General features: G+C 45.1%; 1 protein-coding gene across 1 annotated transcript in view; it reads left to right on the top strand.

Moving 5' to 3' along the window:
* LAMC1 (laminin subunit gamma 1) overlaps nt 1–13,092 on the top strand; it is a 367,470-nt gene that overhangs the window by 194,434 nt on the left and 159,944 nt on the right. Inside the window, exon 2 of the mRNA XM_029618808.1 lies at nt 7,471–7,775. Coding sequence (XP_029474668.1) covers nt 7,471–7,775 — 305 coding nt within the window. The remainder of the gene's footprint in view (nt 1–7,470; nt 7,776–13,092) is intronic.

A 13,092-nucleotide genomic window follows, 5' to 3' on the forward strand; every position in this document is an offset into this window, starting at 1 on the left:
TTGGTTTGGTTTTTTTTTACTTTTCATTTATGCAATTCAAATCAAGACATTAAATCTCGAAGAGAATAATTAAAAAAAAAACCCAAAAAAACTCAACGTAGCAAGACACCAAAAATTGAAAAGGAAAAAATGTCCTGTTTTCACTTCAAGTCCTCAAAAAAAAGGACGCGTTTACACAACCTTTAGAAAATTATCCAAACAAAAGAAATACTTGCAGCAATGTGGTCCATCCAAATAAAAAGAATGCAGCCCAGTTCATCTTAATCAATGGGCTACTAAGGAGTTTTATGTAAGAGGAAATCCATTTGAGAAAATGGGTGCGCATTCTGGATTGAGGAGGCGGTTAAAGTTTTAATTAATCCAGGCGTGCCTCGTATGTATTCCCATCCATGGAGAATAAATAGCAATTTTTCAGGAATTGTACAGTGCTCAAACAGGGTGGGGGTGGGGGTAAGAGAGTGCGTAAAAGGAGACACGATGGTGCTGGATGCACCCACTCTCACTTTATCGTTCGCTGGCTCTAGCCCATGCCTGTCTCCTCCTGCTCTGTTCTGTTACATATTTAATAAAAACTTCATGTGTGCAAGTGAAGTAGAAAAATAAACTATAATTAAAAAAAATATATAAAACAACCCCCCTTCCCTTTATTTAAAGATTTTTATACACAGCTTCTTAAACAGAGGTGGCAAAGCAAAGTGCAGTCACACATCCTAAGGCCGATGAGGCAAAGCATTAACCCCCAAATGGAAGATAGGGAACACCAGCACAGTTTTGGGAGAATATTCTGTCACCTGCCACTATTCTTTCAGTGAGTTAGTTTTTTGCTGCTCAGTTTGGGGCTCAGAGTCCTGCAGGTGTTTCCTGTGTTTTTGAGGTGCCATCTGAAACTTCCCTGAAAAGTTATTTTTAAAACTTAAGGTCTTAATGCAATGTGGCTGTGTAACCTACAGCAAAATAAACACTTAATCTAAAGTGAGTGTTCCCCTTATTTCTTAAATATTTTCAAACCGGTTAATAAATAAAAAGCTGAAAGCTATTTTTTAAACATCTTTTGTTAAAATAGGTTTCTGATGAGTTCTGAATCCAGTTTGTTTGGTTTTTTTGGGGTTCAGCTTCGTCCCTTGCTGATTCCAGATCTGCCTGCAGGGGACGCCAGTGTGTGTAATGCATTTCCCAGTTTGCTGCTGTCAATGGCCACCTACGCTCACCATCAAATCAATACAAGCCTTTGTTTGCTACCGCAGGAAGAATGTGTGAGCTGATGGGACAGTGGGAATCCAGATGTCCAGTTTTATTGTGTTACAGGGACAGGCTAAATCCCACCAGATTCTTAAACCACTCACCCCTACTTTAACTCGGAGCAAGGAGCCCCTGCTATTTTCAGGAGGAGCAGTATGCACTAATTCCAGGTTACTGCTGAGAGGGGGAGCAGTGGACTGAGCTGGGGGTGAGGAGACTCCCTGAGTCGCTGACAGGTCTGTGGAACCTGTCCTAGGCACCATCAGGATGATTTTCTTTGTGCTCCAGTCCGCTCTTTAGGTTTCTGGTTTTGTAAATGGACGACACGGGCCCCCCCTGTGTCTGCCTTGAGCAGTCTCATGTCAGTATGTACACACATGCTCTCAGGTTGTTCTCTGGCCGCTGTGCTTGCTTTCTTGCTGGTTTTATCCCGTGACACTTGGTCCCTGTCCTGACGGGTGCATGTTTTCTTGTTGCTTTATCCTAGTCTGGTTACTCTCTCCTGTACTGTTCCATGCCAGCTCTCGCTGGTTTATCATGCAGCAGTCTGGTCTGGCCTGTCCTGAGCAGCCTGCAGGCTGCACTGTACCATGTTGTGCTGGCTTGCTTGCTGGATTGTGTGACACTCGCCCCATGTGGGCTGGGCTGTGCTTTACCTGCTTTCTCCTTCGTTTACCATGGGGGACACTCACTCTGCCCTCAGCAACTACTTCAGCTCATCATGGGGTGCTCTCTATTCTTTTGCTCTCTCCACCTCCATCTCTTGGCTGGTTTTGAGTGTTTCATTGTACCATGCTGTGTTCTCTTCCTTCATCCTGCTCAGACGTGTTGGTACTTTTTCTATCCTCCATTTCTGCTTTCAGAATGTTGACACGTAAGGGCGCCTCCCCCCTCCCTTCTACCCCTCCAACCCCTCTTCCCCTCCCCTCGGGTTTGGGACATTTCTCAAGGCTAAGACTTTGACAGCAGAGGAGTTGAAGAGGCAAGGATATTGTCAGAGTAGTGTGTAGGTGGGGAGAGCCCAGGACTGAGAAAACAGACTTCCTCTCTGGCATGCTGGGAGAGGGTAGGGAACAGAATCCTCTCCCGGCGTGCCCCTTCATTCCCAACATCCCACGAGGAGTCAGAGCCTCCATGGCAGGATTGCGGTTTCTGGATAGAACAAGAGCGCTCCTGAATCTGGTGAGGAACAGGCGGGGCTATATCCCTCCCTCGCTGTGAACGTTTGTCCCTGCCCAACCCCCGCAGCTGCTGCTCTCGAGGGAATTCCAGCAGAGGTGTGCCCGGGGGGCGCACTCAGGCCTTTGGCATCAAGTCACAGGAAGGAGGGAAAGGGATTTGGCTACTCTCCATACACTGCACAGAGGTGGGCAGGGAAGGATTCTATTGTGTGCGGGTGTGAACCACATCCACGGTCTCACGGGGTGCCTTCCTCTTAAAAATACTGGGGGAAGGGGAGTGTCCCGGCAGTCCCTCTAGATACCAGACAGGGAATAGCGTGTCTGAGCAGAGCCTTAAGCTCACAGTTCAGTCCTGTGAGGCAGGTAAGCCTCTGTGCAGGGCAGGCGTTCTCCTCACGACCAGGGTTCAGACCTCTGCAAGGGCTCCTACGAGAGCTCTTGCCGCCCCTTGTGTTTTGGGGGAGCCGTGCCCGTCGTGGAGGAGAGAGCGCTGTTCCGTGGTTCTTTGTGGTGTGAGGAAGGAGAGAGCCAGATCAGTAAAAGCGCGGGCGGAGCGCTGGCCTGCAGCGATCGCATGGCTACGTCTGCTCACAATCCGGCACTTGTAACGCCGGTGCCAGCTGGCAGGGATGCCTTCATGATGTCACTTGTTACCCCTCCGTTCCGAGGAGGGGACTGCACAAGGGCCCTTTTGTAGTATGGAGTTTTTTAACCCTCCAGATAGGGAAGGGAGACTTTTTTTATTTTTTAATGCTACGGGAATAACATTTTCCATTGTCTGTTTTCTTGAACAGTCCCTAGCATGCCATTTTCCTGATACAGATGCTGAATACAGTAGATAAGCTCTTCTTATTTTCCCCCTCTTTGTAGGAATTAACTGTCTGGCAGCTGTAAAACAGAAAAACCAAGGACTTTGGTTCCAGCTGTAAACCTCTGTCTGATGCATGCAGGACTCCCAGAGTATGAGCTTCCTCAGCACTTCACATTGAGGACCAGGGGAAATAGCGGAGTCACTTCCCTGCAGGAGAGAGGGAGCAAGAGCCGCCACTGGCACCATAGACCCACAATCTTAGCACACGCTCATTAAAGGGCTCCTGCTTCCCTCCTCTTTATTTTATTTTTTTTTCTGTCTGGGAATCCAAGCACCCTCACTCTTCTGTGCATTCCCCCCCCGCCCCCCCCAGAGGAAATGTGCCGGCTGCGATCTTTGGAGACTTGCGCCGGTTCTGTGCTCTCTCGCATGAGATTTAAAGTCCATCGCCTAAGCAGTTGGCATGGAGGGCCGGCTTTCTCTTACCTGTGTGTCTTGACTTAGATTGTAAACTCCGTGGGGAGAGTACTGACCCTTGTGTGTACCTGTACAGCGCTGCGTCTGGTCCAGTAGTACTACAGAAACGATGATAAGCAGCACTTGCTTCTGAGGTGATAAGCAGCACTTGCTTCTGAGGTGAATACCTTGGAAGGTGTGAGGCTGGAGGAAAGAACGGACCTGGAAACGGTGAGGACTAGGAAGCGGGCCAGGCCGGCCCAGTTCGGAAGGTCTTTCCCTGGCATCTTTTTGTCAGGGCTTCCGATGAGCCTGTACTGGACGGTTTGAACACTGGAGATTCTGTGGGCTGAGCTCCTTTTATAAAGGTGAAATTCCAGCACCATTTCCAGGTTCTTTTTGTGGTCTTGTGTGCGACTTCCTTTCAGATCCTAGCTCTAAATGCTCACGCAGCGAGAACTGGCTTGCTCCATTGGGAGCTGGAGCTCGAGAGAATGTAAAACCCTTTCAGTTTTGCACTTGCTGCTGTTTTAAATCCAAGAGGGAATGGAGTTGGTGCAGGTGCAGTGGAGACAGAAGAGACCCCCTACTTAGGTCTTTGGGGGGGGGGGTGTAGGGGAGGTGGGGAGAAACCTTGGTCTCACCTTTTTATCCTTGTAGACCACCAGTGGAAAACGTGTGGCAACAGGGGCTGGGTGTAGGAATAGGACGGCCCCTAGAGCATTACAACTTCAGTACAAGAATACCACACGAGCGGTCCAGGTCATGGATGTGTGATGGTGAAGTTGTTTGCGGTCATGTAACTCACTTGTCAATGGGCCCTGTAAGCTTTTCTTGAGATGGGGCACTTGACCTGTGCAGGCATTGCGTGTGCAGAAGATTCCCTCACGGGTGGTTTTGCACTGCTGAAATGCTTTTAGCTTTGCATCCTCCTAAGCACCCCAAGACCCCAGCAAACGCATTCAGCCATGTAAATAGACTGTGTACGTGGAGCTTTTTAAACCTGCCTTTTTGGCACAGAGCTTAGACTTGAAAGTGCTATGTGCTGAGAATTTTAAAGAGTTTAGACAAATTCTGGCTTTGCATTTTGTAGCAGCCTTTTCTTGTTAGTACATGTTCTGCGTCATTCTGTCTCTGATTTGTGACTGTGGCTGCCTCGGGATCTGGCATGATTTGGTTGTAGAACCTCTCAGTTAGTGAGAGAGAGTGTGTGTGTACAATTTGTCCAAGGATGTAGAACGCAAACAGCTGGTGTGCAGCTGTGCACATCACCCTGAGAACTTTTATCTCAGCCAACTGGTCCTGTGGACCAAAAAAAATCATTGTAAGCGTTTAATTGTCCTTCACGTGGTATTGCTGTTTAACTGTTTATAATGCTAACCAGGAACTTTGTGTTGGTGATAGCCCAGCTTGCATGCACAACATTCACTATTGCATGCATCTAGTAGCACTCTAGAAATAAGTAGTGGTAAGTTCATGCTGGAATGTAGTGAGAGCCTCTGGGTGCTGCAGGGAGGAAAGGTTGTAGTGCTGAAGCACTGGGAGGTAGGTAGTGGTGGAGGGAGGGGAGGGGGGGAACATCAGTCAGGCTACGATGGCTAAACATAGCGACCGTTTCCATTTGCAGACTAGAATATCTACCTTGCTGGTGTGTTTGGTTTTTAGGGGGGGGGGAAGCATAGTACGTTTGTACAGGGGCCTGGTGCGGTCTGCCTTCAGACTTGTAAAATGTGGGCAGGTTGAGGGTGCACTGCAGGAGACTGGAGCCTGTGCCACCTGGAGTTGATCTGATTCTTTGAAAGAACCTTGGTTCTGAGTTAGAAATGTTTTCACGTTTCTTTAAGAGCAGGACAGGGAAACAAGTTTCCTGTTCCAAAATGCCTCGACATATGGGAGCCTTGACTGTGCTGGGATTCTTCGCTCTTGCCCTTCACCCCTACATTTTAATGTTCACAGCATATTTTGCTCCTCAGAGACGCATTACATAATTTTGTAAAATAAAACATCTGCCGGCAGGAATGCTGGATCCTAAAGCCAAGAATGTAGCAGGACATCCAAGAGTCAGATATTTCCTGCAAGGTGATAGGGAACCCCCAGCTAGTTTGTGAGTCATGAAGGGGGCTGGTTAATTGTGCCTTGGGGTAGATTACTGTATCTCAAACAACTGGCTGGTATGTGAGTAAAGCTGTGCTCTGCACATCTCTGTTGGGGAGGAGAAGGCCCTCTTTGGTAGAAACTCAGCTGAAAATCCTGAAATCCTTTTTCAGTTTGAAGTGAAGCTTTCCACCTGCTCCTCTGTAGTTTCTGCTAAGTAGTGAACTTTCTTGTGCTACCTCCCTGTTTTGCCTCCCCCCTTTCCTGCCCCATTAAGTAATAGCTCATGAGAGGCTTCTAAGAAAACAACTAAAAAGTTATGGGATAGGAGGCGATGTCCTTTCGTGGATTACAAACTGGCTAAAAGACAGGAAACAGAGTAGGATTAAATGGTCAATTTTCTCAGTGGAAAAGGGTAAACAGTGGAGTGCCTCAGGGATCTGTATTGGGACCGGTGCTTTTCAATATATATATATATATATAAATGATCTGGAAAGGAATACGATGAGTGTGAGGTTATCAAATTTGCGGATGATACAAAATTATTCAGAGTAGTTAAATCACAAGCAGATTGTGATACATTACAGGAGGACCTTGCAAGACTGGAAGATTGGGCATCCAAATGGCAGATGAAATTTAATGTGGACAAGTGCATGGTGTTGCATATAGGGAAAAATAACCCTTGCTGAGTTACACGATGTTAGGTTCCATATTAGGAGCTACCACCCAGGAAAAAGATCTAGGCATCACAGTGGATAATACTTTAAGATCATCGGCTCAGTGTGCTGCAGCAGTCAAAAAAGCAAACAGAATGTTAGGAATTATTAGGAAAGGAATGGTTAATAAAATGGAAAATGTCATAAAGCCTCTATATCGCTTCATGGTATCTCCGCATCTTGAATACTGTGTACGATTCTGGTCGCCACATCTCAAAAAAGATATAGTTGCAATGGAGAAGGTACAGAGAAGGGCAACCAAAATGATAAAGGGGATGGAACAGCTCCCCTATGAGGAAAGGCTGAAGAGGTTAGGGCTGTTTAGCTTGGAGAACTGAGGGGGGATATGATAGAGGTCTTTAAGATCATGAGAGGTCTTGAACGATTAGATGTGAATCAGTTATTCATACTTTCGGATAATAGAAGGACTAGGGGGCATTCCATGAAGTTAGCAAGTAGCACATTTAAGACTAATCGGAGAAAATTATTTGTCACTCAATGCACAATAAAGCTCTGGAATTTGTTGCCAGAGGATATCGTTAGTGCAGTTAGTGTAGCTGGGTTCAAAACAGGTTTGGATAAGTTCTTGGAGGAGAAGTCCATTAATTGCTATTAATCAATTTTACTTAGGGACTAGCCACTGCTATTAATTGCATCAGTAGCATGGGATCTTCTTGGTGTTTTGCCAGGTTCTTGTGGCCTGGTTTGACCTCTGTTGGAAACAGGATGTTGGGCTTGATGGACCCTTGGTCTGACCCAGCACAGCAATTTCTTATGTTCTTATGTAGCAATTGTGCATGATGATTTGCCCATTAGTGCGTGTGTGACTCTACATGACCACACATCTTCTACCCAGCATTCCTATTGCTGCTTAGAAGGTAGACATTTTGGTCCTGGTGGTTGCAGAAGGCAGTGCATGTTTTTTTGTTGATTACCTGATGATCAGTAGATGTTTTGCTTTCTTTCCCCACAGGTAAAGCTTTTGACATCACATATGTGCGTCTCAAGTTCCACACCAGCCGGCCGGAAAGCTTCGCTATCTACAAACACACACGGGAGGATGGCCCTTGGGTGCCCTACCAGTACTACAGCGGCTCCTGCGAGAACACGTATCACAAGCTGAACCGTGGCTTTATTCGCACTGGGGAGGACGAGCAGCAGGCACTGTGCACAGATGAGTTCAGCGACATCTCGCCGCTCACAGGGGGCAATGTGGCCTTTTCCACACTTGAGGGGCGGCCCAGTGCCTACAATTTCGATAACAGCCCTGTCCTACAGGTATGAGAGGTGGGGGAGAGGAGGGAAGGGCTCAGTTTCTGGGTGGGTGGCAGTGGGGGATGGAGACAGTGACTTACTGCTTGTACACCCTGTTAAATAAGATTGATGGTACCAGGAGCATAGCTTACAAAGCAGTGTGGGCCTTCAATCTAGAAAATAAGAAATTCCATATTGTGTTGTCCTGTGTGACAACGGCCAATCTGGTTCATTTGGAAAAACTAAACAGATTCTACTTGAATGATTCATTCTCTCAGCTGCAAGAGGTGGCATTCCCTAAGTCTGTCTGGTTAATAATTGTTAATGAAGCTTTCCTCAAGGAACTTTTCCAAACTCTCTTTAAAACCCAGTTATAGTACTGCCCTTGACTACGCACCCTGGCAACAAATTCCACTGTCTAATTGTTTGTTGACTGAAAAAACTTAAACTTGTTTTAAATCTGCTCCCAGTTACTTTCATGGCATGTCTCCTAGTATTAATACTAGTTGTAAAGGTAAATAACTGTTCCCTGTTAACTTGCTCCAAGCTATTCATGATTTTATAAACTATCATATCCCTTAATTCTTCTCTTCTCCAAGCTGAAGGGCCTTAACCTGTCAGTCCTTTCTTCATATGAGAGTTTTTAAAAATTTTTGTGGCCCTTCTTTGTATGTTTTCTAATTCTGTTACTGTTTTGAAAATGGGAGGATCAGAACTGCACATAGTACTTAAGGTGTGGCCTGAACATAGATCTGTAGAAGCATTAGAATAATCTTTTATTCTCCATTCCTTTCCAAATAATTCTTAACATTCTATTTGATTTTTTAACTGCAGCCACACACACAGCTGAGGATTTCAACATATTGTCCACAAAGACTCAAGGTCCTTTTCCTTGAATGATAAATTTGAGTGGCAACATAGTAAATGACAAACGAACTGCCATACTGAGTCAGACTAAGGGTCCATCAAGCCCAGCATCCTGTTTCTAACAGTGGCCAATCCGGGCTATAAGGACCTGGCAAGTACCCCAGAAACTAAGTGTATCCCACGCTACTGATGCTAGTAATAGCAGTGGCTATTTTCTAAGTCAACTTAATAGCAGGTAATGGATTTCTTCTCCAAGAACTTATCCAAACCATTTTTTAAACCCAGCTACACTAACTACATAACTACATCTCCTGGCAACAAACTCCCGAGTTTAATTGTGCGTTGAGTGAAAAGAACTTTCTCAGATTAGTTTTAAATGTGCCACATGCTAACTTCATGGAGTGCCCCCTAGTCCTTCTATTATCTGAAAGAGTAAATAACAAATTCACATTTTACCCATTCTAGACTTCTCATGATTTTAAAAACCTCTATCATATCCCCCTCAGCCGTTTCTTCTCCAAGCTAAACAGCCCTAACCTCTTTAGCCTTTCCTCATAGGGGAGCTGTTCCATTCCCCTTATCATTTTGGTCGCCCTTCTCTGTACCTTCTCCATCGCAACTATATCTTTTTTGAGATGTGGTGATCAGAATTGTACACAATATTCAAGGTGCGGTCTCACCATGGAGCGATATAGAGACATTATGAATTTTCTGTTTTATTAACCATTCCCTTTCTAATAATTCCCAACATTCTGTTTGCTTTTTTGACTGCCGCAGCACACTGAGCTGATGATTTTAAAGTATTATCCACTATGATGCCTAGATCTCTTTCTTGGGTGGTAGCTCCTAATATGGAACCTAACATTGTGTAACTACAGCAAGGGCAATTTTTCCCTATATGCATCGCCTTGCTCTTATCTACATTAAATTTCATCTGCCATTTGGATGCCCAATTTTCCAGTCTCACAAGGTCCTCCTGCAATTTATCACAATCTGCTTGTGATTTAACTACTCTGAATAATTTTGGATCATCAGCAAATTTGATTTCCTCACTTGTCTTATTCCTTTCCAGATCATTTATAAATATATTCTTTCCAGATCACAGAGAGCTACATTTGTGGATACTGTGGGGAATCTAAATATAGCAATCAAGTAGCAAAAGCACATCTAGGTTGTTGGCTATTTCAGTCTGCGTTTTTTTTAATTTTTTTAACAAGTTTCATAAATGGAGTATGTTTTTTTATATTTTGAAGAAAAACATACAAATTGGACAGGGACCCCTGCTTGTTAGCAAACAGCTTCAATAATGTGGAGTAAGAAGAACTCTCCAATTCCCTATGTTCTGAAGACATGAGCTCATGTAATACGGCCCTAATTTGCCCGTATAATAAAAAAGTGCCCCACTTGGAACCCCAACTTGTCCCTGCACTCCTCTAGCCTTTAGGGATCTAAACATGTATACCCTAGAGAAAAGGCGAGATGTGGGGAGACATGATAGAATATCTCAAAGGTTTCTATGCACAGGAAGCAAGCCTCTTTCAACAGAAAGGAGGCTCTAGAACACGGGGCCATGGGATGAGGGTGAAAGGGGGTAGGCTCATAAGTAATCTTGGAAGACTATTTCTTTACGGAGAGGATGATAGATGCATAAAATGGCCTCCTAAGGAAGTAGTGGAGACAAAAACGGTATTTGACTTCAAGACAGCATGGAATAAATACAGGGGATCTCTGAGGGAGTGATGGGAATTGTAAAGCTAAATTAGTTGGGTAGATAGGCAGACTAGATAGGCCATACAGTCTTTTTCTGCCATCATGTTTCTGTGAAGTTGTGGCATAAACTTGTCAGGATTAGAGCTCCTTTCCATAGAGGCTGGAATATCCATTGTTTGAACAAAAAAATCGACTAAACTCCTTGGTAAGGCTTGATGAGTCAGCACAGATTGTATCAACCTTTTTGGCCTGTTAGCAACTAAATCTGATTGCTTAGTCTCCTTGATTACCTGTTGTAATCTTGATGGGGCTGACTTATCAAGTCTTTCTGCTGTGCACCTGTAGCTTTATATTGGGCCGATGCAGTATGGTGCCTCAACCGAGCCCTCATTTGGCCACGCGTTTTCGATGCGCTATTTTTACCCCTTCGGTAAGGGGTAAAAATAGCGTGTGGAAAACGTGCTGCCAAACACCCCCCCCGAAACTAATAGCACCCGCAACATGCAAATGCAAGTTGATGAGCCTATTAGTTCGTCCCGCGCGATCCAGAAAGTAAAATGTGCAGCCAAGCCGCACATTTTACTCTCAGAAATTAACTCCTGCTTTTCTGTACACACTCTGACTTAATATTATAGCGCTATTAAGTCGGAGGCCCCCCCTCCCCCCCCCCCCCCCCCCCAAAAAAAAATCAGCCCGTGGCTTGCGGGTTAGAAGGCGGACGCTCAATTTTGCCGGTGTCCGTTTTCCAAACCTGTGGCTGTCAGTGGGTTAGACAACCGACACCGGTAAAATTAAGCATCGGCTTTCAAACCCGCTGACAGCCACCGCTTCTGCCAATAATGAGGCGCTAGGGACGTGCTAGTGTCCCTAGCGCCTCCTTATTACCGCGGGCCCTCATTTGAATACTAAATCGCATGCCCAGGAGAGCGGGCGCTCGCCTCGGAGCGCCCGCTCTCCCACACATTTTACTGTATCGGCCCGTAAATGCGCTTTGGGGAAAGCACGTTTGCAGAAGAGTTATTATTTAATTAAACTCTCTCCTGTTAAATAAGCTCTTTGGGGCAACCACTTCTAGTAGCATGATTGCCACTGTTGTGTATCCCTTGCTGTATGTACAGCTGTCTTGCTTTCGCTTCGTGGTTCTCCAGATTTGTGTAAGACCTGGGGGAAGAGTTGGCGGAAGAATGGTTGGCCAGGCACCATGAGGGCAAGATGGCAGGCCTTATACAATGAGTTGGAGAAGCATGAGGTGATGGTGAGTGCTGCATGATGTCAATAGTGCCTTCCCCAAAGAGCTTATGTAACAAGAGACAGTTGCATATATATAATTCTGCTGCAAAAGTGCTTGCCCCAGTGAGATTTTAGGATAGTTTCACATTCAAGAATTCACGTAGTGATGACAATTGAGCTAAGTGCCGGCCCATAGAGAGAGACTTTTCTAAAAATGGCTTTTATGCCTTCTTAAGGCACATTTCCAGTTTTATGTGCACAAATCATGTTTTTGAGTACACTATGCATAGTTTTTTGCGCACATTTTTTGCCACACTTTAATTTTTGAACTTTTTATATGCTTATTGGGTTACTGCATTGGAATCAAATTCATTTTCAGTGTGTGAGTATAGAAAATGTGTGCTAAAATTTAGCTCATATTTTATTACATGTATCCCAGACTGAGGTAGTATCATGTATTAAAGGAAGCACTGACCTATGCCAGAAGGGGAAGGAAAGATAAGTACAGTACATCTGTGTGACTAAGGTTTCCTACTGGTGTCGGGACATTTTTAGTTGCATAGTATTTTAATCTAGGAAAGGGTGCTGCTGTTCATTTTGCAGCTGTTCTGTTGACTATTAGCTGTGCATTAAAATTATTATCCCCCTGAGAAGCCTATTGTCTGAGCTATGAAGGCAGGAAGAGGGTGTTGTCAGCTCCCAGGATTCAGTGTGCCATTATGCTGAAAAGATTTTAAGGTCATCATTGTTCTTTGTTCATTATACCTGCTACTTAACAAATTATAATTCTCTATTTGTTTTATCATGAAAGTCAGCTTAGTGCTGTCAGAGCTCTCATAGGGAGAGCAAGGACTGAGGCAACTAAAATCTGATGGGCTGTGCAGTACAGTGTGCGGAGACTCCAAGATGCATGTGAGTGTCTCCAGTGTTCAGAAGATGGGTAAATTTTTTTTTTTTTACCCATCTACGCAGGGCTTAATTTGTGGGGGAACGGGGAGGAACATCTGGAACTTCTTTTCAGGCTTACGAGGCGGGGGGGTTCTGCTCCAGCCCCTCCCCTCCAGGTAGCCTGCAGGGAAAAGAAGAAGAGGGGCTGAGTCTGAAGCACACAAAGAAGACAACAGCCAAGCTGCTCCCTAATCCAGCCCCCTCCTCTCTTGTTACTTCCCCCCCACCCCCCCATTTCTCATCCTGTATTGCAGAGAATAGGAGGGGAAGGATGATACTGAAGCAGATACTGCAGAGCAAGAATGGACACAAAAAAAAAGATTTGAATTAGCACAAGTTTGAAAGTTGTGAGCAGTAATGTCAGTTGTCAAGGCTTCAACCCAGGTTTTGATGAATGGCACTACTGCTCACAACTTTCAAACTTCTGCTAATTCAGTCCTTTTTTTGTGTGCATTACTGAGGGTTTAATTTCTGGCAGAACAGCCCAGAATGGTGTTCTGCCACCTTTTTTTCTGGGACTTGAGAGAGCGGCGCAGAGCTGGCAGTGTATATCTGCTCTAGCTCTCCTAAGGAAAGGGAACAGAGC

This window comes from Rhinatrema bivittatum, chromosome 10 (assembly GCF_901001135.1).
Source record: "Rhinatrema bivittatum chromosome 10, aRhiBiv1.1, whole genome shotgun sequence".
NCBI classification, from domain to species: Eukaryota; Metazoa; Chordata; class Amphibia; order Gymnophiona; family Rhinatrematidae; genus Rhinatrema; species Rhinatrema bivittatum.